This window comes from Canis aureus, chromosome X (assembly GCF_053574225.1).
Source record: "Canis aureus isolate CA01 chromosome X, VMU_Caureus_v.1.0, whole genome shotgun sequence".
NCBI lineage: Eukaryota > Metazoa > Chordata > Mammalia > Carnivora > Canidae > Canis > Canis aureus.
In genome coordinates this window covers 59271875-59299705 of record NC_135649.1, presented here as the reverse complement: position 1 = coordinate 59299705, position 27831 = coordinate 59271875, and the positions used below count along the sequence as shown (strand labels likewise).

At 36.9% G+C, this 27831-nt stretch overlaps 1 protein-coding gene across 5 annotated transcripts in view; it reads right to left on the bottom strand.

The window, feature by feature from the left end:
* Positions 1–27831, bottom strand: part of RPS6KA6 (ribosomal protein S6 kinase A6) — a 194505-nt gene that overhangs the window by 20336 nt on the left and 146338 nt on the right. For 4 of the 5 annotated variants that reach the window (XM_077890401.1, XM_077890400.1, XM_077890399.1 and 1 more), the window contains 6 exons: positions 27348–27470; positions 26628–26717; positions 25505–25663; positions 16959–17120; positions 2224–2300; positions 55–172 (listed from right to left, as the gene is read on the bottom strand). In XM_077890401.1, the coding sequence (XP_077746527.1) occupies positions 55–172; positions 2224–2300; positions 16959–17120; positions 25505–25663; positions 26628–26717; positions 27348–27470 (729 nt within the window). The remainder of the gene's footprint in view (positions 1–54; positions 173–2223; positions 2301–16958; positions 17121–25504; positions 25664–26627; positions 26718–27347; positions 27471–27831) is intronic. The other variant, XM_077890403.1, reaches the window with a different exon arrangement.

The following is a 27831-nucleotide window of genomic DNA, read 5'->3' as shown; positions in this document are numbered from 1 at the left end:
ATTTTAGCAATTTAATTTGAATTCAACAAAACCAAAGATATTTATGATTTATACCTTTGCTCCATCTGAAATATTGTCCCAATTTCCACCACTCAAAGAGAACTTGCCATTGCCTATATGTAGCAGTATTTCTTCAGGAGTATCATTGGGGCCATTAGCAAATGGAGTGTAGCTATTAATAAAATAGATTTTAATAGACATTAGAGCCTAACATACAAATTAAATCTAGTTGAAAGTGATGAGTATAAGACAACATGCAAATATTTACTAGAGTAAATTAAGAGTATCATTTAATATTTTCCTTCACTCTTCATATCAAATTTTATATTTCATTTAACTTAATCTTAATGAATTATTTAATAGTCTTGTTTACATCAATCTTTACTTTGATCAGTTAATCGATGTAAAATAAAGGTGGCATTTCATGTAAAGCTATAGGCTTAAAGTTGGACCAGAATAAAATAGGTAAATTTTTAATTCTCCCAGGCATAAGTTAGCAAACCAAATATACCTATGAAGAAATTGTCAAGTTTATATATTTAGAATGTATTTATTGATTAGTTAAAATGTATTCCTTAGCATTTTATCAGTATTATCCATGGGAACAGGTTAATAATATTTTAATTAATGTCTATAAACAATGGGTTAAATATTTATATCAATATAACTATAGTTGAAAACAGATTATATAGTTAAAGTTGCTTAAAATTAATTATAGAATAACAAGTTATCAGTTTCGTAACATTCTAACAGAGGGAACTGAAAATGGTATTCAAATTTGGGAGTAGAAAGACTTATGGTTAAGAAGTATGAGGAAGATATCTTAATGTGCTAATACCTTAATTCTCTCATGTAACAATTAAGTAGAGATAACACTAAACACATCTAAATACATCTACTACAGAAGTTCATTTTTTTGTTAGTTATAAAGTAAATATTTGAAAGCAGCAATCTAGAAAGGGTATCCCATGGTTTGAAAACAATAGGGCTAACTGCAGTTCATATGCAAACTTTACTCTTAGCTTTAGTACTTCCTGTGCTCTAGAACTAAATATTTGGCATAAGTATATAATATATCTAAAAGTAGTAAAATATACTGATATATGTAATTACCACCAAGTCCATAAATAATTCAGAATCACATTATTCATAACAGGGATGCCTGGGTGGTTCAACGGTTCAGTGTCTCTCTTTGGTTCAGGGTGTGATCCCAGGGTTTCAGGATCAAGTCCTGCATTGTGCTCTCTATGAGGAACCTGCTTCTCCCTCTGCCTATATCTCTGCCTCTCTCTCTCTCTCTGTCTCTCATGAATAAATAAATAAAATCTTTGAAAAAGAAACAATATTCATAACATATTTATAATGTTCCTATTATGTCAAGTATATTTAAATTACACTAAATGCCTTCTTTAAAAAGTCAGACTTGGGATCCCTGGGTGGCGCAGCGGTTTAGCGCCTGCCTTTGGCCCAGGGTGTGATCCTGGAGACCCGGGATCGAATCCCACATCAGGCTCCCGGTGCATGGAGCCTGCTTCTCTCTCTGCCTGTGTCTCTGCCTCTCTGCCTCTCTCTCTCTCTCTGTGTGTGACTATCATAAATAAATAAAGATTTAAAAAAAATAAAAAAATAAAAAGTCAGACTTAAGTATATAAGTATATTATAATTCTTCAAATTCTATTCTTTATAATAGACTGCTAAACCTTTTTCTAGAGCCATAAATCTTTATTCCTAAATAAATGTGCTACTCATTATTAAAACAGCACTTATATTATTTGTAAATTACCAACATTAACATAATCCAATTATTACATTTTTTAGTATTTATCTTTTTCTGGAAGGCTGCTGTGTATGTTTCCATAGTTTAGTATTCTGTTACTATTTATATTTTTTGTAAAGCTCAGTCTTACTTAATCTCTATCACCAGGAGAGCCAGAATTCAAATACTTAATGCATGGAATATAAAATACCAAAATAAAAATATATGCTTTATTTTTAAATGTTTTATTTCAAATTGAAAATTCTTTTAATTATAAATCTGAATAGTGCCTCATCAAACACCTTACTTTGTTTTCACTTTCTATAAATAAATAATAGCTAATATTTTAAAATGTTGGTAGCATTTTACTCAAGGCTATTTTTACCTGTCCATTTCTTTCCAGATAAAAGTAGATAGATGAAATTCAAATTATGATGTATATTATTTTAAATATACAAGCTTCTTACCCAGCCAGCATTGTATAAAAAATGACACCCAGGCTCCAAATATCACAAGCAGCATCATAGCCCTGTTGCATGAGAACCTGAGAAAGAAATATTCATTATCTGATATTATTCAGTAGAAACTCAGTTTTCTCAACCAAAAGATAGTTGTTGTATTTCCAATAATCTCACAAATATTAACAATGTAAAAGCTTAGATCATTTAACTCTTTTCAATAATAGATTACTGTAATGTTAAAGGCAAAGTCTTTTGCAATTAGCAAGCACTGAATAAATGGCTATTAATAGGGTGACTGAGTCAGATGGGTCATTAAAAAAAAAAACAACTTTGAAGATTGAAGATATGATCTCTGACTCCAATGAGTTTTCACTCCTTCTCTTAGAAAAACCAGACACACACATCAAAATTTAAGATTAATATTGTACTACACAGAATACTGTCTTTTCATCTTGATGCTGACTCTATAAGGTAGGTATTATTTCTAATTTTGAAGATGAGGAAGCTAAGGTAAATGTAAGTTACCCAATATCACAAAATTAGTAAGTAGTATAGTAGGTATTCTTACTCTAGAGCTTGTGCTTTTAATATCTATGATAACTACTTCCTTAACATGCAAAAGATTGTAAGACAATATATACTTTAATGAAAGCAAGATGAACTTATATTTTACATCCAAGCCTTATATGTTTTGGAAAGAGTAGTATATTTCTGGATGACAAAAACCTATTTGATACATTCTGAAGGTTTCATTAATTTTTCATGTAGTAATTGATGTGGCTGTTTCATGTCTTGGAGCTAGTGATGATAATATCAAATAATATGTTTATCACATATTCATGTGAGTTTCCTCATGAAGTTAATAGAGTTTGTTGAAAAATAAATTGCAAGAACAAATACTGTATAAATGTCTATACTACTTAAAGCAATCTACACACTTAATGCAATCTCTTAATGCAATCAAGCAAAACACCACCAGCATTTTTCATAAAGCTAGAACAAACCATCCTAAAATTTGTATAGAATCCTAAAAGATCCCAAATAGCCAAAGCCATCATAAAAATAAAAGCAAAGCTGGAGGCATCATAGTTCCAGACATCAAGTGATATTACAAGGCTGTAGTGATGAATATGGATGGTACTGGCAAAAACAAGACACAAAGTTCAATAGAACAGAATAGAAAACCCAGAAATGAACCCACAACTCTATGGTCAATTAATCTCTGACAAAGCAGGAAAGAATATTCAATGAAAAAAGAGTGTCTTTAACAAATTGTGTTGGGATAACAGGACAGTAACATTCAAGAGAATGAAACTGGATCACTTTCTAATACTATACACAATGATACACAAAATGGATTAAAGACCAAAAAATGGATTAAAGATTTAAATGTGAGACAGGAAACCATAAAAATCCTAAAAGACAACTGAGGCAGTAACCTCTTTGATACTGGCCAAAACAACTTCTCTCTAGATATGTCTCCTGAAGCAAGGGAAAAAGCAAAAATAAACTGTAGGGACTACATAAAAAAGCCCAAAAACAAACAAAAACCAAAACAAAACCAAAACTTCTGCACAGCAAAGGAAACAATCAACAAAACTAAAAGGCAACCTATGGAATGGGAGAAGATATTCACAAATGACCTATCAGATAAGGGGGTCCCATCCAAAATATATAAAGAACTGAAGAATCTCAACACCCCAAAACCAAAAAATCCAGTTAAGAAATAGGCAGAAAACATGAATAGATATTTTTCTTTTTTAAAAAAAAAAAATTTTAATTTATGATAGTCACACACACACACACACACACAGAGAGAGAGAGAGAGGCAGAGACATAGGCAGAGGGAGAAGCAGGCTCCATGCACCGGGAGCCCGACGTGGGATTCGATCCCGGGTCTCCAGGATCGCGCCCTGGGCCAAAGGCAGGCGCTAAACCGCTGTGCCACCCAGGGATCCTGATATTTTTCTAAAGAAGACATACAGATGGATAACAGATGCATGAGAAGATGCTCAGCATCACTGATCATCAAGAAAATATATATAAAAACTGCAATATCACCTCATACCTGTCAGAATGGCTAAAATCAACAACACAGAAAATAACAGGTGTTGATGTAGATGTGGAGAAAGGGGAGTCCTCCTGCACTGTTGGTGGGAGTGCAACTGCACTGTTGGTGGGAATGCAACTGAGTGCAGCCACTCTGGAAACAGTATGGAGTTCCTCAGAAAGTTAAAAATAGAACTACACTATGATCCAGTAGTTGCACTGGGTATTTACACAAAGAATACAAAAATACTAATTCAAAGGAATACATGCATCCTGATCTTTACAGTAGCATTATCAACAGCCAAATTATGGAAACATTCCATGTTCTCATCAACTGATGAATGGATAAAGAAGTTATGGTATATAGACACAATGGAATATTACTCAGCTATAAAAAGAATGAAATCTTGCCATTTGCAATGACATGGCTAGAACTGGAGAGTATTATGTTAAGCAAAATAAGTCAGTCCGAGAAAGATGAATAACATGTGATTTCACTCATATGTGGAATTTAAGAAACAAAACAAAGGAGCAAAATGTGAAAAAGGAGATAAAGAGGCACAATAAGCAACAGACTCAAGTATAGAGAATAAACTGATGGTTACTAGAGGGGAGATGAGTGGCAGAATGGGTTAAATAGTTGATGGGGATTAAGGAGTGTACTTTTTTTTAATAATAAATTTATTTTCTATTGGTGTTCAATTTGCCAACATACAGAATAACACCCAGTGCTCATCCCGTCAAGTGCCTCCCGCAGTGCCTGTCACCCATTCACCCCCACCCCCCGCCCTCCTCCCCTTCCACCACCCCTAGTTCGTTTCCCAGAGTTAGGAGTCTTTATGTTCTATCTCCCTCTCTGATATTTCCTACCCATTTCTTCTCCCTTCCCTTCTATTCCCTTTCACTATTATTTATATTCTAAGGAGTGTACTTTCGATGAGCACTGGGTGCTCAAAGTATTCTGAAAATACAAAAGTTATATGGATATACTGAATCACTATATTGTACACCTGAAATTAATATTACACTGTATGTTAAATAACTGGAATTTATTTATTTTTTAAATAACTGGAATTTAAATAAAAACTTAAAACTTAAAAATAAACCCACTGCTAAAATTTTTAGGCATAAAAAGAATGAAAATATTATAATACATTAACAGTAGGAATTACATAACAAGCAGCATGGACATTTCATTTATAAAAGGCTAAAAATACTAATGTTTGGCTTTAACAATTACTAGACGTGAATAACGAGTACCTACTTGACATAAAATTCAAGATATAATTTTCCTAGTTGAAGTGTACTATAAGAACAAACGAGTACAAACCTGAAAAGCTAATATCAAAATACTTATATAACTGGTTTATGTAAATAACAGTAGGGACCACAAAGGCTCTAATAAATAATGAGGTATAGCTCAACAATTCACATCACACAAATTCCACCCAATTTATTTTAGGTTTCTTTAAGTCAGGATCATTTTTAGACTTCAGGAGACAAAAAATATTAGTAGATAAATATCATGTGTTTGCTTTTATAAAGAATAAAGTATTTCTGGAGATATATTAATTTTTGCAACACAGGTATAAGAAAAGGACATCCATGAAGTAAACCTTAGGAGGTTGATCAAATTGATGCATATCAAAAAGTGAACAAATATTTCTTCCTTACTAATAAACAAAAATTGTATTAATTAGAATATCTCTTAGCAGGGAGCCTGATTGGCTCAGTTAGTTGAGCATCCGACTCTTGGTTTCAGCTCAGGTCATGATCTCAGGGTCATGGGATTGAGCCCCACATTGGGCTTCCACTCAGTGTAGAGTCTGCTTGTCCGTCTCCCTCTACCCCTCCCTGTCCTCCTGTCAAATACATAAAATCTTTTTAAAAAAGAATATCTCTTAGCAAATAAGGACGCTATTTACTGTGATGAAATAGTGAATTTACACCCCCATAAGTGCTATTACTTATTCAAGTATCTGCATGGATACTAGAATCTTTGTGATTCTAGTTTAAAAGATAATGCGTTCCATATACTTTATCACAATTTTTGAAAAGGTTTGAAACTTTAGAAACAAATCTTACCCAGAACTTCTGTATTTCATTCATAAAAATTACAGATATTAATTTATTGCTAGCAGAGGCTTTAGCACTGCTAATAAAACCTTTCAGAGTATTCTGAAATCAGAGATCCCTGGGTGGCTCAGTGGTTTAGTGCCTGCCTTCAGCCCAGGGCTTGATCCTGGAGTCCCGGGATCAAGTCCCATGTCGGGCTCTCTGCATGGAGCCTACTTCTCCCTCTGCCTGTGTCCTTGCCTCTCTCTCTCTATCTTTCTTTCTCTCATGAATAAATAAATAATTAAAAAAACACCAAAGTATTCTGAAAAATACAAATACTACCCAAACATATTTGAAGCACTAGTTATGGAGAAGTGGTCTCCAGGTACCCACTTGAAAACCTTCACAGCTAAAGGGAGAAGGGTTAAAATGGTAGGATAGTAAGGGGATCCCATGCTTGCCTCATCTCATTAAAAGAGCTAGATAAATCTCAAATTGATTATTTTGAACATCCTAGGAATCAATGAGAGGACTGACAGAACAAATTGCACAACTACAGGGAGAAAAGAGGCCATGTCATGGATGCTGGGAAATACAGAGACGTGATTTGGGGAAGAAAAGAATCACGGGAGCTGCAGAATGGAGGGAGCCCTGGTGATAGAGAAGAGAGAGAAAGAAAGAAAGAAAGAAAGAGTGAGGAATGCACAGGGGATTGTACAAGAAGAACACTTCCTGAAAACCACTGACTGGGAAAACAAGAGGAGCTGAGATTGTACAGGGAGAGACAGTTACCCTTTATGGAGTGCATTTGGAAGAAATGGCACTGCCCTTCAGGGGTAAAAGAGTTGGCAGGTGCCATTGCACTGCCTTGCTCATTAGCATAAGAGCCAAGACACCTGCTGAGGTCAGCTAACCTAGACACCAGCATTTGCTGTTTTGTAAATTCTAAGCCCCTGTATACTTGTATGACTGCCCTTCTGAGACAATCCAGCACCAGACACTCTTCTGAGGATCAGTGTGGTTCAAGGCCATGCTGGGTTCCTATCATTGGAGTCTTGAAAACCAGCTGGTATGTGGATAAAACACAGGAGCACTGTACCACCAGGTGGGCAGACAGGTCAGAGAAAGAGGGAAAGCAGGGATATGAGGGATGCCTGGGACACACAAGGAGAGACTGTTCATTCTTCTGTGAGGGTGAACTGAACAGCTATGGGTGAAAATATCCTTCTTCAGAGGACAAGAGTACTAACTGATATCATCTCCCTCCCAACCATCAGCATAGTTGGGATTCAGTGAGCAGCATAGCAATCACAGTAGATGCATGAACTAATTACACTGAGCCCTGTCTTCCATGTGCTCTACAGGTGCTTTTTCACAAGAGCAAGTATTCCTGAGAACCAAAGTAGGAGTAGGCCCCTACCCTTGAAGATCAATACAACACCCCCTCCCAAGTACATACCAAACTGACTGACCATAAAGTATTGCAAACCTTCAGATCTAGTGGAAATGGGATCTGGCCTCTTTAAACATGCAAAATAAAGCATACTTACTTAAAACTCACCACACCTTGGACAAGTTCTAAACACTCTCCATGGAAGGTAAGGTGAAACTATGCAGAGGACAGACCTGGAGAAAAGAATAGCCAAAACAATAGCAGAGTACACACAGCATAAACCAGAAATGCTTCCTGAAGCACAAGGCCCTGAACAGTATAGGATCTCTTCTTAATATAGCCATTACTCTCAGGAGCAGGAAAAATAATAGGCTTTCCTAAGACACAGAAGACAAAATGCCAAGATGGAGGAATTCATGTGAAAATAAAGAATAAGAAAAGGTCATAGCCAAGGAACTAATTGGCGGATATATTAGTAATATGTCTGAGCCATATTTTAAAACAAGAATCACAAAGAAACTCGGTGGGCTTGAGAGGAGCATAGAAGACATCAGGCAGTCCATTACTACAGAGATAAAAGACCTAAAATCTAGCCCAACCAATATAATAAATACTGCATAACTGAGATGTGAAATGACTAGATATAAAGACCACAAGCAGGAAATAAGGATGAAGAGAGAAAATTGTGGAAAATACTGAAGTTGAAAAGAAGAAGGAAAGAAAAATATTGTATCAGAAATACAGACTTAGGGAACTCAGCAACTATATGAAGCATAATAACATTCATACCATAGGCATCCCAGAAGAAGAAGAAGAGAGGGTAAAAAGGGAAAGAAGATTTATTTGAGGAAATCATAGCTGAAAACTTCCTTAATCTGGGGAAGGAAACAGACATCCAAATCCAGGAATTAAGAGAATACTCATCAAGATCAACAAAATAAAAAAGCCAACATCAAGATATATCATAGTTAAATTTGCAAAATATAGGGATAAAGGTAAATACTAAAAGGAGCAAGGGAAAAAAAAAAGGAGCAAGGCAAAAGAGGTCCCTAAATTACAAAGAAAGCAAAATGAGGTTAGCAACAGATCTTGCCACAGAAATGGGGCATGATATCTACAATGTGTTGAATGGGAAAACTATGCATCCAAGAATACTTTATGGGGGCAAGATGGCAGAAGAGTAGGGCCCCCAAGTCACCTGTCCCCACCAAAGTACCTAAATAACTTTCAAATCATCCTGAAAACCTACGAATTCAGTCTGGGATTTAAAGAGAGAACAGCTGGAATGCTACAGTGAGGAGAATTCACGCTTCTATCAAGGTAGGAAGACGGAAAAAAAAAGAAATAAAAAAGCATCCAAGGGGGAGGAGCCCCTGCGAGGAGCCGAGCTAAGGCCCTGCAGCCAGTGCCCCTAGGACAGGAAAGCCCAGTCCCAGAGAAGCAGGAGCTTTACAAATCTTCCTGGACAGAAAAGCATTCGCAAGGAGGTCGGGCAGGATCCCAGAAGGGGCAGGGATGCCCTCAGACTCCCAGGGGAACTAATAGAGGAACTGGGCCCCGGGGGAGAGCGCACCACACACCGTGGGCTGAGCTCCCTAAAGGGCTGCAGAGTGCCCAGCCGGGCCTCGAGAGCAGCTCAGGCCGCGGCTCAGGCAGGGGCTCCGTGTGGAGGGGGCTATGCGGCCCAGGAGCGCGATTCCAGCGGTGCAGGCCCTGGAGCCAAGGGCGATGGGGGACACAGCCCAAGATCTGGTGCTCCCCCCGGGAAAGGCGGAGGCTGAGAGGACACAGGGCAGCAAGGGCGCTTCTACCACTGGGCAGCCCCAAGCTGTGCAGATCCATGCCCCCACGCCCCAGAGCATCCAGGCCCCTGCAGACTGGGAGCTGTGGTAGTTACTGTGGGAGCTGACTCCAGAGCTGGAGAGCTAGCCACCACCACTGTTGTTCCCCTTCCTAGTGTCACCTTGTACTTGGGAATGGGCAGGGGCCTGAAAAAATAAACAGCTCCCACTGAGCTATGCACATGGCAGCGGAGGGGCAGCTCCCCCAGGTGCACACACCTGAGAATCAGCATAGCAGGTCGCTCCCCCAGAAGACCAACTGGAAGGACAGGGGAAAAGCAAGTTATTGACCAAGCAATGCTACAAAGTTCCAGGGGAAGTCGAGGGATTTACAGTATATAAAATGAGAGGATACTCCCCCCTTGTTTTTTGTTTTCTGTTTCCTTCCCCGCCCCTTTTTATCCTCTTTTTTTTCTCTTTATTCCGGTACAACTTGTTTTTGGCCACTCTGCACTGAGCAAAATGACTAGAAGGAAAAACTCACCATAAAAGAAAGAATCAGAAACAGTACTCTCTCCCGCAAAATTACAAAATTTGGATTACACTTCAATGTCAGAAAACCAATGCAGAACAATTATAAACCTACTGGTGACTCTAGAGAAAAGCATAAAGGATTCAAGAGACTTCATGACTGCAGAATTTAGATCTAATAAGGCAGAAATTAAAAATGAATTAAATAAGATGCAAGAGAAACTGGAGGACCTAACGATGAGGGTTAATGAGGTAGAAGAACGAACGAGTGACACAGAAGACAAGTTGATGGCAAGGAAGGAAGCTGGAGAAAAAAGAGAAAAACAATTAAAACATCATGAGAATAGGTTAAGGGAAATGAATGACAGCCTCAGAAGGAAAAAATCTATGTTTAATTGGGGTTCCGAAGGGCACTGAAAGAGACAGAAGTCCAGAAAGTATAGTAAAACAAATGATAGCTGAGAACTTCTCCAACTTGGGAGGGAAACAGGCATTCAGATTCAGGAGACAGAGAGATCCCCCCTAAAATCAATAAAAACCTCTCAATATGTCAATATTTCATAGTGAAACTTGCAAATTCCAAAGATAAAGAGAAGATCCTTAAAGCAGTAAGAGACATGAAATCCCTAAGCTTTATGGGGAGAAGTACTAGGTTAACAGCAGACCTCTCCATGGAGACCTGGCAGGCCAAAAAGTGCTGGCAGGATATATTCAGGGTCCTAAATGAGATGAACTTGCAGCCAAGAATACTTTATACAGCAAGGCTCTCATTCAGAATACAAGGAGAGATTAAGAGCTTCCAAGATAGGCAGAAACTGAAAAAATAAGTGACCACCAAACGAGCTCTGCAAGAAATATTAAGTGGGGGGAGTCTGTAAAAGAAAGAGGAAGTCCAAGAAAACAATCCACAAAAACGGGGACTGAATGGGTATCATGATGACACTAAATTCATATCTTTCAAGAGTAACTCTGAATGTGAATGGGCTTAATGACCACATCAAAAGGCACAGGGTTTCAGACTGGATAAAAAAGCAAGACCCATCTATTTGCTGTCTACAAGAGACTCATTTTAGATGTAAGGACACTTACAGCCTGAAAAAAAAAGGTTGGGGAACCATTTACCAATCAAATGGCCCTCAAAAGAAAGCAGGGGTAGCCATTCTTATATCAGATAAACTAAAGTTTATCCCAAAGACTGTAGTAAGAGATGAAGAGGGACAGTATATCATACTTCAAGGATCTATCCAACAAGAGGACCTAACAATCATCAATATTTATGCCTCTATTGTGCGAGCTGTCAAGTAAATAAATCAAGTAATAACCAAAGTTAAAACACATTAGATAAAAATACACTTATACTGAGAGACTTGAACACAGCATTTTCTATAGACGACAGATCTTCTAAGCAAAACATCGGCAAAGAAACCAGAGCTTTAAATGATACACTGGACCTGATGGATTTCACAGACATTTACAGAACTCTACATCCCAATGCAACTGAATACACATTCTTCTCAAGTGCACATGGAACTTTCTCCAGAATAGACCACATAATTGGTCACAAAGCAGGTCTTAACCAACACCAAAAGGTTGGGATCGTCCCCTGCATATTTTCAGAATGTAATGCTTTGAAACAAGAACTCAATCACAAGAAGAAGTTTGGAAGGATTTCAAACACATCCTGCTAAAAGGTGAAAGGGTCAACCAGGAAATTAGGAAAGAATTAAAAAAATTCATGGAAACTAATGAGAATGAAGATACAACCATTCAAAATCCTTGGGATACAGCAAAAGCAGTCCTGAGGGGGAAATACATCGTAATACAAGCATCCATTCAAAAACTGGAAAGAACTCAAATACAAAAGATAAAACTTGCACCTAAAGGAGCTGGAGAAAAAAACAGGAAATAGATTCTAAAACCAGTAGAAGAAGAAAGTCAATAACGATTCGAGCAGAACTCAATGAAATAGAGACCAGAAGAACTGTGGAACAGATTAACAAAACCAAGAGTTGGTTCTTTGAAAGAATTAATATGATAGATAAACCATTAGCCAGCCTTATTAAAAAGAAGAGAGAAAAGACTCAAATTAATAAAATCATGAATAAGAAAGGAGAGATCACCAGCAATAACAAGGAAAAATAAAATATTTTAAAAACTTATTAGAAGCAGCTACATGCCAATAAATTAGGCAATCTAGAAGAAATGAACGCATTTCTGGAAAGCCACAAACTACCAAAACTGGAACAGGAAGAAATAGAAAACTTGAAGAGGCCGATAACCAGGGAAGAAATTGAAGCAGTCATTCAAAACCTCCCAAGACACAAAAGTCCAGGGCCAGGTGGCTTACCAGGGGAATTCTATCAAAGGTTTAAAGAAGAAACCATATTCTACTAAAGCTGTTCGGAAAGATAGGAAGAGATGGAGTCCTTCCAAACTCATTCTATGAGGCCAGCATCACACTAATTCCAAAACCAGACATAGCCCCATAGCCCCCACCAAAAAGGAGAATTATAGAACAATATCCCTGATTAACACAGATGCAAACATTCTCAATAAGATACTGGCCTATGAGATCCAACAATTCATTATGAAGATGGTTCACCATGACCAAGTGGGATTTATCCCCGGGATGCAAGACTGGTTCAACACTCGTAAAGCAATCTATGTGATTGATCATATCAGCAAGAGAAAAACAAGAGCCATATGATCCTCTCAATAGATGCAGAGAAAGCATTTGACAAAATACAGCATCCATTCCTGATCAACCGTCTTCAGAGTGTAGGGATAGAAGGAACATTCCTCAGCATCTTCAAAGCCATCTACGAAAAGACCACAGGAAATATCATTCTCATTGGGGAAACACTGGGAGCCTTTCCCTTAAGATCAGGAACAAGACATGGATATCCACTCTCACTACTGCTATTCAACATAGTACTAGAAGTGCTCACCTCAGCAATCAGGCAAGAAAAAGAAATAAAAAGCATTCAAATTGGAAAAGAAGTCAAACTCTCCCTCTTTGCAGATGACATGATACTGTTCATAGAGAACCCAAAAGACTCCACCCCAAGATTGCTAGAACTCATACAGCAATTTGGCAGTGTGGCAAGATACAAAATAAATGCCCAGAATTCAGTGGCATTTCTATACACTAACAATGAGCCTGAAGAAAGAGAAATTAAGGAGTCAATCCCATTTACAATTGCACCCAAAAGCATAAGATACCTAGGAACAAACCTAACCAAAGAGGTAAAGGATCTATACCCTAAAAACTACAGAACACTTCTGAAAGAAATCGAGGAAGACACAAATAGATGGAAAAGTATTCCATGCTCATGAATTGGAAGAAGTAATATCATGAAATTGTCAATGCTACCCAGGGCAATTTACATATTTAATGCAATCCCTATCAAAATACCATGGACTTTCTTCAGAGAGTTGGAACAAATTATTTTAAGATTTGTGTGGAATCAGAAAAGACCCTGAATAGCCAGGGGAATTTTAAAAAAGAAAACCATATCTGGGGGCATCACAATGCCAGATTTCTGGTTGTACTACAAAGCTATGGTCATTAAGACAGTGTGGTACTGGCACAAAAACAGACACATATGTCAATGGAACAGAATAGAGAATCCAGATTGGACCCTCAACTTTATGGTCAACTAATATTCCACAAAGCAGGAAAGACTATCCAATGGAAAAAGGATAGTCTCTTCAATAAATGGTGCTGGGAAAATTGGACAGCCACATGCAGAAGAATGAAACTAGACCATTCTCTTATACCATACACAATGATAAACTCAAAATGGATGAACGATCTAAATGTGAGACAAGATTCCATCAAAATCCTAGAGAAGAACACAGGCAACACCCTTTTTGAACTTGGCCACAGCAACGTCTTGCAAGATACATCCATGAAGGCTAGAGAAACAAAAGCAAAAATGAATTACTGGGACTTCATCAAGATCAAAACCTTCTGTACAGCGAAAGAAACAGTCAACAAAACTAAAAGTCAACCTACAGAATGGGAGAAGATATTTGCAAATGACCTATCCAATAAAGGGCTAGTATCCAAGATCTATAAAGGACTTACTAAACTCAGCAGCAAAAAACAAACAATCCAATCATGAAATGGGCCAAAGACACGATCAGAAATTTTACGTTGGAAGACACAGACATGGACAATATGCACACGAGAAAATGCTCTGCATCACTGGCCATCAGGGAAATACAAATCAAAACTACAATGAGATACCACCTCACACCAGTGAGAATGGGGAAAATTAACAAGACAAGAATCAAAAAATGTTGGAGAGGATGTGGAGAATGGGGAACCCTCTTTCACTTTCAGTGGGAATGTGAACTGGTGCTGTCACTCTGGAAAAGTGTGTGGAGGTTCCTGAAAGAGTTAAAAATAGATCTGCCCTATGACCCAGCAATTGCAGTGCTGGGATTTACGCCAAAGATACAGATGCAGTGAAACGCCGGGACACCTGCACCCCGATGTTTATAGTAGCAATGTCCACAATAGCCAAACTGTGAAAGGAGCCTTGGTCCATCGAGAGATGAATGGATAAAGAAGATGTGGTCTATGTATACAATGGAATATTACTCAGCCATTAGTAACAATAAATATCCACAATTTGCCTCGACTTTGAGGGACCTGGATGGTATTGATGCTGAGTAAAATAAGTCAATCGGAAAAGGAGAAACATTATATGGTCTCATTCATTTGGGGAATATAAAAATTAGTGAAAGGGCATAAATGGAAAGGAGAGTAAATGAGTGAAAATATCAGTGAGGGTGACAAAACATGAGAGACACCTAACTCTGGGAAATGAACAAGGGGTAGTGGAAGGGGAGGTGGGCGTGGGATTGGGTGACTGGGTGATGGGCAGTGAGTCACTTGGCAGGATGAGTCCTGGGTGTTATGCTATATGTTGGCAAATTGAACTCCAATGATAAAAAAATTTTAAAAGGCCCATATTTGACTCATCGCGGTAATAAAAAATCCTTAAAAATGTAGAATAATGTGTATGTCCCATCTCTACATGCAGATGTTCCACCAGCTGCTGACATTTTCCCCGTTCTTTTCAAAGGGAAGCCTGAACTGATTCACTAACAGATGGATTGAAGAGACAATGAAAATGTTTAAAAGTTTTCCTTCCTGGCAAACCAGGGAGAGAGAGTGTGTATATATATGTTTTGGAGAAAAAAAAAAACATCACAACCACACACAAAAAGGTTTTTGCAATTAATGAAGCTTCTTTGTGAAAACTTGCTTCAAATTCTATAGTCTAAACAAAGACTGGATGACTATAATGAAAAAATCTTACAGGGAATGATAGAAACTGCTGAGACTCTGGAACGTGTCCCTCAGTTTAAAATATCCATTTCCCTTTTTTAAAATATTTGTGTATGTGGAAAAACTAATTTGAACTAATTAATGTGAGTACAAGGATACCTAATGCTAATGAATGCGATTTTTGGATAATTTTTAAATGGATGTGCAAAATGAAATGCTTTCAAACTTCTCCTCTTCAGCAAAGGATCAGTGAACAGGAAAGAACTCAGTTTTCAAGATCAAATCCAAAATGGGTCAAGTGAAATTTTGGAAAAGAAAGACTTTCTGTATGATAATATATCATGGAATTCCTTTCTCTGTCCTTTTCGAATGCATATAAATATTTTTAATGGCTAAATAAACCTCTAGACAGTCTCAAAACTCTGGAATACTTCCACAAGGAGGTGAGATCCTTCTCTTTGAAATGTAATCACCAAGGAAAGTAATGCTGTATCTCCTGATTTCCGGGGAGGAGATGGGCATAATTTCAGCTGCCACTTGACTCCAAATTGCAAAATCTACTTTATTTATTGAATGGATTGTGTCCATATAGTTATATAAAAGAGTGAGATTTCTTTTTGGTCTCTTGAACAAATTGCTTATCCATGAATGTGTCATTTTGGTTTAATGCTTATTCAATAATAAAATTGTTTATCTTTTAAAAAATAAAAAATAAAATTTATTTTAGAGTGAAAGAGAAATGGGCAAGGCAGAAGAGAGAGAGAGAGTCTTAAGCAGACTCCGTGTTGAGCAGGATCCTGACATGGGGCTCTATGCCACAACCCTGAGATCATGACCCCAGCTAAAGCCGAGAGTTGATCACCCAACCGACTATGCCAACCAAGTGCCCCCAATTCAGTTTTTGTCAAATATACTTTCACTGCTGTGGGGATTGCTACTGTCAAAGCTCCCACCCCCAGTATTAGAACTGACTGTTGGAGCTTGAAAATGTGAAGCTTATACCCCTTAACCTCTCCAGACTCACCTTTCCTACTCTTCCCTGTAAGATATACATATGAATGTTATTTGCCAAGAAAAAGCCCTCCGCTTATAAAGATCCCTGTGAAGCTGTTTTCTCCAGGAATTATATCTTAAAGATAATCAGGGGTGGCATTGCCCTTATATGTTATGTATAATGTTAAATAACATAAATTACCTCTTGCTCAGCATAAACCAAAATATCTGAAAATCTATCCCGGCTTTATTACTATATGAATGCTGGGTCTTGAATAAGTCATTTAAGTACTTTTAGCATCAATTTCTTCATTTAGAATATTTAATATGTTGAAGATGGGGTTATCTCTATTCTTCATCCCAGCTCTAAAAAGGTATGACTCTGATGCTATTATATAACCCTACAGAAAAGAGTAGTCTGATGATTATACATTCAGGCTGTTTCCAGATGCAAGTTACTAGTCTGAATATTTACATTAGGGGTTATCAGAATTCACTGACTTAAAGAGCTTTATAGTTGGGAAAGGATAAGATAACTCATCTTTTACCTATCAATTGTAACATATCCAAGACATCATATATATTCAGCTAAAGGAAAATAACAGAAAGCCAATATTAAGATTTTAAAGAATACCTCAGGTGCTACAAAGTTTGCAGTGTAGCATGGAGTTAAGAGAAGTCCATTTTCTCCTCGAAGTTGTTTTGCAAACCCAAAATCACAGATTCTAATGGAGTCTGCATTGGCTGATTCATCCATATATAAGATATTACTAGGTTTAAGATCACGGTGAACAACCTTAAACACAAAAGAAAAAAATAAATTTCTATAGTGAACTAAACATCTATGAAATAAAACATTTTAAGTTAAAATAACTCCAGGAGAAGGAACTTTCTAAATCATAAAATTTTAAAAATGACACTTTCTCCAACCTTGATAGCCTTGACAGCCTGAAGCATACAGAAGAAATGATCTCTGTCCAATAAATGTCCCAGTTTCCATCCAAGCCATCAATTTTTTAAATCATTTCCACTCTCAGAATATCAAAACTTAATTCTCAGTTCCATTTCTGGAAATAATGGACTAAGACCCTACTCAACACTCTCCGCTCCACAGTAAACAGCTCTAAAATTTGAATACAATTAAAAAATCAACTACCTGAAGGTACTGGAGAATAAAGAGAGGCAGACTGACTCTAATGGGAAGTATGCACTTTGTTGAAGGAAAGAACATAGGGAGCTATAAGTACGTTTCCTATATCTGTGGCTCTTAGCCTAGGGTTAAGTGCAATTCCTATGTCACACAGAGATGGTGGAAACACATATGGGAAAGCCCACAGTCTTTCTGGTTGGGAGGAATGGAAAAGAGATGCTAGGAAACAGTGAATGCTTGGGAGGAAGTCTGTAAGGAATAGAGCTACAACTGACCCTTGAATCACAAATGTATAGAAGAGGCTCAATGTAAATCATACAAAGACAAAAGATACAAAAACCAGAGCTGCTGCTCAAAAAGGAGAGTTTCCAGTGCAAACCCTGACCTGAAAATTATCCACCAAAACAAAACAATCATTGAAGAAAAAATAACAATACAAAAAACTTCCATAATTTAATATTCAAATGTGCAGTATATAATCCGAAATTATCTGATATACAAAGAACTGAGAAAATGGAACAAAGTTTCAAGAAAAGAGAAAATAAATCAATCTCAACCCCATGATGAACCGCATTGGACCTAACAGACAAGGATTTTAAAATGGTTATTATTACAAGTGATGAAGGTGCTAATTAATGTCATGGTGGTAATCATATTGCAATACATAAATGTACCAAATCAACACGTTATACATCTTAAACTTACATAACGTTGCATGCCAATTATATCTCAATGAAAAGGTATGATTCAAAATTCATAAAACAAATAAATATAAAATAAATATTAAAAATAAAGTGGCTATTATAACTATATTAATGAAGTAAAACACAGCCATGTTTTCAATGCATGAAACTCTCAGAAAAAGGACCCTTGGATGGCTCAGTGGTTGAGCAGCTGCCGTCAGCTCGGGTCCTGATCCCAGGTCTGGGGATTGAGTCCCAAATCGGGCCCCCTTACAGGGAGCCCACTTTTCCTTCTGTCTATGTCTCTGCTTCCCTCTCTGTGTCTCTCATGAATAAATAAATAAAATCTTTAGGAAAAAAAAGAAACTCTCAGAAGAAAAACAAAAACAATTAAAACCAAATGAAATGCTAGAAATGGAAAATATTCTGAATTTCTCTATGTGATGATTTTCCTACTAATATTATCTACTTCATGTATCTTTGATCAGCACTTTACTACACTAAACGTTTTTAAAAGACAAGGACCAAGTCTTACTCATGCTTGAATCTGCAACACTTTTTACAATGCCTGGCATGTAGAAATGCTCAATATGTCATTGGTTTATTTAATTGATGTAAGAATCTGAAGGTTTCTAAAATAATAAAAAATAGTTATTTAACTTTTCTCAAAAATCCTGATCACCCTTTATTTTATAGTGTTGATGAAGACAATTAAGGATTAAACTATAGTAGAATTATTCCTTTAGCACTATGTAGTTTATATTTCAAAATATTGAAAATATTCTCTTAAACCACACAATAAGTACTGGCTTATTTTTCTTAATTTTAAGAAAGGCCTCTATTGAATTTTCACTGTGCTAATTCTGAATTGTCCATTTTTTAACTGTTTATACTTAAGTGAGTACATATATACTATTACAACTTATTCAAATTTAAAATTTTAAATTATTTGTGACTGTTTCCTTGTATAGCTGTATATAATAAAACTGACCTTTTTTCATAACTCAATTCATTTGCTTTCTTTATGAAGATATTGGAAGCAAAATAACAGGCCTGCTCATCCACCACAAATTTTAATATATTAATATTTCAAATGTTTAGAATCCAAATTTGTTACTGTATTTTGAAGAGGGGTTGGCAAGGTCAAGATATATAGTCCTCTGGACATATTTTCAAAGAAGACATAGATGGCCAACAGGCACATGTAAAGATGTTCAGTATCACTCATCATCAAGAAAATGCAAATCAACACAATGAGGTATCACCTTAAAACTACCAGAATGGTAGTGGTGAGTCCAACATAATGTATAGAGTTGTTGAATCACTGTTGTACACATGAAAATAATGTAACATTGAATGACACCTAAACCCCCCAAAAGATACAGAGTTCTTTTACTGCCAGAAATTTATATATAAGATACAGCATAATTTGAATAATACAACATTTCCCTGGACACTTCTTTTGACTATTTAAGTTTGATTAAGGTTAATAATTTCAAAGTCAAGGTTAGATACAATTAAATTCAAACCATTTTTTTTAATTAATACGCTTTTAAATCAGGGAAACAGGCAGAGTGAAGAGAATAAAGTATTACCCAATTTCCAATATCTAAACTTTTAATACATTATGAGTTTTATTAGAATATTCTTTATAGAAATATATGTTACAGCATGGCTGGGAACAGCTGAGGCAGCGGCTCAGGCGGCAGCTCCACACAGAGGAGACTACCTGGACCTGGGAACGAGATTCCAGCAGCACAGGCCCCGGAGCACAAGGCACCGGGGACACAGCCCAGGATTCGGCGCTCCCCTTGGGACAAGTGGAGGCCAGGAGGACACACGACAGTGAGGACGCTTCTGCTGCCCCTGCTCCAGGAGCATCCAGTTCCCTGCGAACTGGGAGACTGCGGTAGTTACCGCTGGAGCTGACTCCAGAGCTGGAGAGCTGGCCACAGCCACTGTTGTTGTTCCTCCTGGTGTCACCTTGTGCCTGGGACTGAGTAGGGCCACCAGAGAGCAGGGGCCTCACAGGATAAACAGCTAGCATTGAACTGTACACCTGGCAGAATCATCACAGCAGGCCTCTCCCCCAATAGACCAGCTGGAAGGACAGGGAAGAGCAAGTTCTTGACGAAGCAGCACTGGAAAGCTACAGGGAAAGTGGAGGGACTTACAGTATACAGAATCAGAGGCTACCCCTCTTGTTTTTTGTTTGTTTCTCCCCTTTTTTCTTCCCTTTTTCCTTCCTTTTTCCAGTAAAACTTGTTTTTAGCCACTCTGCACCAAGCAAAATAAAGAGAAGAAAGAATCCACCCAAAACAATCAGAAACAGTACTATCTCCCACAGAATTATAGAATTTGAATCACAATTCAATGTCAGAAAGCCAATTCAGAAGAACAATTGTAAACCTACTGGTGGCTCTGGACAAAAGCATAAAGGATTCAAGAGACTTCATGACTGCAAAATTTAGATCTAATCAGGTGGAAATTAAAAATTAATTAAATGAAATGCCATCCAAACTGGAGGTCCTAATGATGAGGCTTAAAAAGGTAGAAGATCGAGTGAGTGACATAGAAGCCAGGTTGATGGCAAGGAAGGAAGCTGAGGAAAAAAAGAAAAAAACAATTAAAAGGTCATGAGGAAAGGTTAAGGGAAGTAAAGACAGCCTCAGAAGGAAAACTCTAATTGGGGTTCCAAAGGGTGCCAAAAGGGACAGAGGACCAGAAAGTGTATTTGAACGAATTATAGCTAAGAACTTCCCTAACTTGGGAAGGGGAACAGGCATTCAGATCCAGGAGATAGAGAGATCCCCCCTAAAATCAATAAAAACCGCTCAACACCCTGATATTTCATAGTGAAACTTGCAAATTCCAAAGAAAAAGAGAAGATCCTTAAAGCAGCAAGAGACAAGAGATCCCTAAAATTTATGGGAAGAAGTATTAGGTTAACAGCAGACCTCTCCACGGAGACCTGGCAGACCAAAAAGGGCTGGCAGGATATATTCAAGGTCCTAAATGAAAAAAACATGCAGCCAAGAATACTCTATCCAGCAAGGCTCTCATTCAGAATACAAGGAGAGATAAAGAGCTTCCAAGATAGGCAGAAACTGAAAAAATATGTGACCACCAAACGAGCTCTGCAATAAATATTAGGGGGAAGTCTGTAAAAGAAAGAGGAAGTCCAAGGACACAACCACAAAAACAGGGACTCAATGGGTATCACGATGACACTAAATTCATATCTTTCAATAGTAACTCTGAATGTAAATGGGCTTAATGACCCCATCAAAAGGGGCAGGGTTTCAGACTGGATAAAAAAGCAAGACCCATTTATTTGCTGTCTACAAGAGACTCATTTTAGATGTAAGGACACCTACAGCCTGAAAATAAAAGGTTGGGTAACTATTTACCATTCAAATGGTCCTCAAAAGAAAGCAGGGGTAGTCATCCTTATATCCGATAATTTAAACTTTATCCCAAAGACTGTAGTAAGAGATGAAGAGGGACACTATATCATACTTAAAGGATCTATCCAACAAGAGGACCTAACAATAATCAATATTTATGCGAGCTGTCAAGTAAATCAATCAATTAATAACCAAAGTTAAAACACACTTAGATAATAATACACTTATACTAGGAGACTTGAACACAGCGCTTTCTGCAATTGACAGATCTTCTAAGTACAACATCTCCAAAGAAACCAGAGCTTTAAAGGATACACTGGACCAGATAGATTTCACACATATTTATAGAACTTTATATCCCAACGCAACTGAATACACATTCTTCTCAAGTGCACATGGAACTTTCTCCAGAATAGACCACAATAGACCTGCTTCACAAAGCAGGTCTTAACTGATACCAAAAGACTGGGATTGTCCCCTGCATATTTTCAGACTGTAATGCTTTGAAACTAGAACTAAATCAAAAGAAAAAATTTGCAATGTTTTTAAACACGTGGAGGTTAAAGACCGTCCTGCTAAAAGGTGAAAGGGTCAACCAAGAAATTTGAGAAGAATTAAAAAGATTCATGAAACTAATAAGAATGAAGATATAACCGTTCAAAATATTTGGGATACAGCAAAAACAGTCCTGAGGGGGAAATACATCGCAATACAAGCATCCATCCAAAAACTGGAAAGAACTCAAATACAAAAGATAAAACTTGCACCTAAGGGAGCTAGAGAAAAAAACAGCAAATAGATCCTAAAGCCAGCAGAAGAAGAGCATTAATAAAGATTCGAGCAAAACAAAATGAAATAGAGACCAGAAGAACTGTGGAACAGATTAACAAAACCAGGAGTTGGTTCTTTAAAAGAATTAATAAGATAGATAAACCTTTAGCCAACCTTATTAAAACCAAAAGTGAAAAGACTCAAATTAATAAAATCACAAATGAAAAAGGAGAGATCACCATGAATACCAAGGAAATACATACGATTTTAAAAACATATTATGAGCAGGTATATGCCACTAAATTAGTGGAAATGGGTGCATTTCTGGAAAACCACAAATTACGAAAAATGGAACTGGAAGAAATAGAAAACCTGAACAGGCCAATAACCAGGGAGGAAATTGAAGCAGTCATCCAAAACCTCCCAAGACACAAAAGTCCAAGGCCAGATGGCTTCCCGGGGGAATTCTATCAAACATTTAAAGAAGAAACAATACCTATTATAATAAAGCTGTTCCAAAAGGTAGAAAGAGATGGAATACTTCCAACTCATTCTATGAGGCCAGCATCACCCTAATTCCAAAACCAAACAAAGACCCCACCAGAAAGGAGAATTATAGACCAATATCACTGATGAACACAGATGCAATAATTCTCAACAAGATACTAGCCTATGGGATCCAACAATTCATTATGAAGATGATTCACTATGACCAAGTGGGATTTATCCCCGGGATGCAAGGCTGGTTCAACACTCGTAAAGCAATCAATGTGATTCATCATATCAGCAAGAGAAAAAACAAGAACCAAATGATCCTCTCAATAGATGCAGAGAAAGCATTTGACAAAATACAGCATCCATTCCTGATCAACACTCTTCAGAGTGTAGGGATAGAGGGAACATTTCTCAGCATCCAAAAAGCCATCTATGAAAAGCCCACAGCAAATATCATTCTCAATGGGGAAAACCTGACAGCCTCTCCCCTCAGATCAGAAACAAGACAGGGATGTCCACTCTCACCACTGCTATTCAACATAGTACTAGAAGTGCTCACCTCAGCAATCAAGGAAGAAAAAGAAATAAAAGATATGCAAATTGGCAAAGATGAAGTCAAACTCTCTCTCTTCGCAGATGACATGATACTCTACATAGAGAACCCAAAAGACTCCACCCCAAGATTGCTAGAACTCATACAGCAATTTGGTAGCGTGGCAGGATACAAAATCAATGCCCAAAGTCAGTGGGCATTTCTATACACTAACAATGAGACTGAAGATAGAGAAATTAAGGAGTTAATCCCATTGACAATTGCACCCAAAAGCATAAGATACCTAGGAATAAACCTAACCAAAGAGGTAAAGGATCTATACCCTAAAAACTAGAGAACACTTCTGAAAGAAGTTGAGGAATACACAAAGAGATGGAAAAATATTCCATGCTCATGTATTGACAGAATTAATATTGTGAGAATGTCAATGTTACCCAGGGGAATTTACCCGTTTAATGCAATCCCTATAAAATACCATGGACTTTCTTCAGAGAGTTGGAACAAATCATCTTAAGATTTGTGTGGAATCAGAAAAGGCCCCGAATAGCCACGGGGATATTAAAAAAGAAAAACGAGCTGGGGGCATCACAATGCCAGATTTCAGGTTGTACTACAAAGCTGTGGTCATCAAGACAGTGTGGTACTGGCACAAAAACAGAAACATAGGTCAATGGAACAGAATAGAGAATCCAGAAGTGGACCCTCAAGTTTATGGTCAACTAATATTCGATAAAGGAGGAAAGACTATCCACTGCAAAAAAGACAGTCTCTTCAATAAATGGTGCTGGGAAAATTGGACATCCACATGCAGAAGAATGAAACTAGACCACTCTCTTGCACCATACACAAAGAGCAACTCAAAATGGATGAAAGATCTAAATGTGAGACAAGATTCCATTAAAATCCTAGAGGAGAACACAGGAAACACTCTTTTTGAACTTGGCCACAGCAACTTCTTGCAAGATACATCCACGAAGGCAAGAGAAACAAAACCAAAAATGAACTATTGGGACTTCATCAAGATCAAAAGCTTCTGCACAGCCAAAGAAACAGTCAGCAAAACTAAAAGACAACCTACAGGATGGGAGAAGATATTTGCAAATGACCTATCAGATAAAGGGCTAGTATCCAGGATCTATAAACAATCCAATCATGAAATGGGCAATGGACATGGACAGTAATTTCATAGAGGAAGCCATAGACATGGCCAACAAGCACATGAGAAAATGCTCCACATCACTGTCCATCAGGGAAATACAAATCAAAGCCACAATGAGATACTACCTCACACCAGTGAGAATGGGGAAAATTAACAAGTCAGGAAACAACAAATGTTGGAGAGGATGTGGAGAAAGGGGAACCCTCTTGCACTGTTGGTGGGAACGTGAACTGGTGTATTCTGGAAAACTCTGTGGATGTTCCTCAGAGAATTAAAAATAGATCTGCCCTATTACCCAGCACTTGCACTGCTGGAGATTTACCCCAAAGAGAGAGATACAGTGAAATGCTGGAATACCTGCTCCCCGATGTTGTAGCAGCAATGTCCACAATAGCCAAACTATGGAAGGAGCCTTGGTGTCCATCAAAAATGAATGGATAAGGAAGATGTGGTCTATGTATACAATGCAATATTACTCAGCCATTAGAAATGACAAATACCCACCATTTGCTTTGACGTGGATTGAACTGGAGGGTGTTATGCTGAGTGAAATAAGTCAATCGAAAAAGGACAAATATTATATCATTTCATTCACTTGGGAAATATAAAAATTAGCGAAAAGGAATAAAGGAGAAAGGAGAGAGAATGAGTGAAAATGTCAATGAGGATGACAAAACAGGAGAGACACCTAACTCTGGCAAATGAACAAGGGGTAGTGGAAAGGGAGGTGGGTGGGGGGTTGGGGTGACTGGGAAGGCACTGAGGAGGGCGCTTGGTGGGATGAGCACTGGGTGTTATGCTATATGTTGGCAAATTGAACTCCAATAATAAAATTTAAAAAATATATTTACAGGAAACAGTTCATTTGTTCAAAAACTCATTTTGTGTGGCATCTCCTAGATATAATTTTATGAAGATTTATAAGTCCCAAAATTGAAGAGGAGAATATAACTACAACTTACTCCTTGACAATGAAGATAGTCAATTGTCTTAGTTATTACAATCAGTACATCACTAGCTTCTTGTTCTGAGAAACATTTTTTTTTGAGAATACGGTCAAGTAGTTCTCCTCCTTTCATCAAGTCCGTAACAACGTAAACATATCTACCATCATCATAAACCTAAAAAAAATTAATATTATTATAAATATGAAATTTTGAAATTATATTTACTTTCCTTTTCTAGTGAACCTCTATTGTTATTAAAGGACATCATCCCGTTACTGTTAATATAGTATAGTCTACACTGAAGATTAAAATGGCTAAATAACTTTCTACACTATCTTGAAACCATGTTAAACATATCATTGCATTAACTTTTGAAGTTGTGCATTATGCTTCATCAACTGATATAAATGGAACAACAGATCTCTGCGTCTGTCAAATGGCATCTATCCTCTATTTGACTATATTATAGCCACTTCTCTACCAATAACCATCTTCCTTCTGGCAGTAAATACATCATTTTTAAATATCATCCTCACAGTCCATTATCTAATATGGTGTCTTAAATATCTGTCAAATTCAAATACTATGTTAAGGAGAATAAATAAGAAAAATACGTGTACCATTTCATTCAGTGCATGTGAGATATCTGTGTATACAGATATGTGTGCATATATGTGTGTGTGTGTTTATAACAAAATACTGCTTACAAATTACTAATCAAAATGCATAATACTGTTTCACTCAAGGAGCAATCCACAATGCTATAGCCATTTGCTATATAATCAAGAAAGTAAAATATTTTAGAATTTGGCAATTCTAATTCTCCTATATCTTCTATATTTAAGCTACTACAGGATAATAAATGGTGCTGTTTATAATGTTGATTAGTTGACCAGCCAGAATATATTCAAGCCGTCAAGACACTGTCATTTACCAACCATCATGTTCCCTTTTGATCTTGTAAAAGAAGGGTAGGAGTACAGAATCACAGGGGAAAAAAAGAAGTGAAGTGGCAAATTTAAGAGTTTTGAGGTTTTATAGTATAAAAGTAGAATATACCATAAAAATGAATAATTTCAAAAAGAAAAAGTGTCAAAACTTCATTAGCTTAGCTGATACATAGATTTTAAATACTTACATCCTTTAAAGTAATAATGTTGGGGTGTTGTCCATAGCGCATCAAAATTTCAATTTCTTCTGAGGGGTCTCTCTTACTTTTGTCAATGATCTAAGAAATAAGTTAAGAAAATTCTCAGAGAAAACCAAATTATTGTCTTTGTCTAAAAATGAATGAAATATAGTCAATATAATTATATTTTAAGCAAACACTTAAAACTCAAGACTGATGCTTATTTCACATTATTTTAACATTTAAAAATTTCCTATAACAGAAACTTAAAAAAAAACAGAACACTAAAAAAACCCAGAACACTTTCCTTAAAATTATATTCCACTTAACTGAAGCTATCCCAACTGATAATGTAATCCAAATTTAACAGTAATTATCATAATTACACAATCTTATACTATATTAAAATAAAGCTATCTAAAACAAGACTATTATGAAATATACCATTCCTCCAAAATAAATTCAAATGACAATATTAAGTCTTAAGACTCTTCCCCCATCTTGATGAGCACTGGGGGATATATGTAAGTGATGAATCACTAAATTCTACACCTGAAACTAATTTTACCATATATGTTAACTGACTGGAATTTAGATACTTGAGAAAAATCTCTTCCTCTCTCATCTTTGCTATCTCCACTTGCTCCATTGAAAAATGTTTGTCAGTTAACCTTTAATTTAACTTATATATATAAAAACAAACAAACAAGTTAGGCTCAGAGATAATACCTTCACTGCAAATTCCATGTTGGTAGCTGTATGTATGCATCGCTTGCAAACAGAATAGGAGCCAACACCAATATCCTCTTTTAATTCATATACTTCAGCAAATTGTGCAGCATTTCCATTTATCTATTTTTTAAGGTAAAATATTAAGGAGAATGAAATATTTTCACAGTTTTTATCTTCTCTCCTAAATATGCATCAGCCTGAAATCTTTTAAAAAATCATTATAGAGAGAGGTTTTATCAGTATTTGCAAATTGTTTAAGGAGATTCTGAGCTGATCCTAAATGTTAGGTTTTTTAGATCCCCAAAGCCAAAACAACAAACCAACTAGCTTAAACACTGTTATTCCATTATTTTTGTCAGAAGACACTACATACATTTAATTAAAGGATACTACTAATGTATTTTTCTCAAATCATAGAGACATATTTAAATCATATTATATACAGAGATAAATTAAGAAGTTAAAAATCACCTAAATTCGT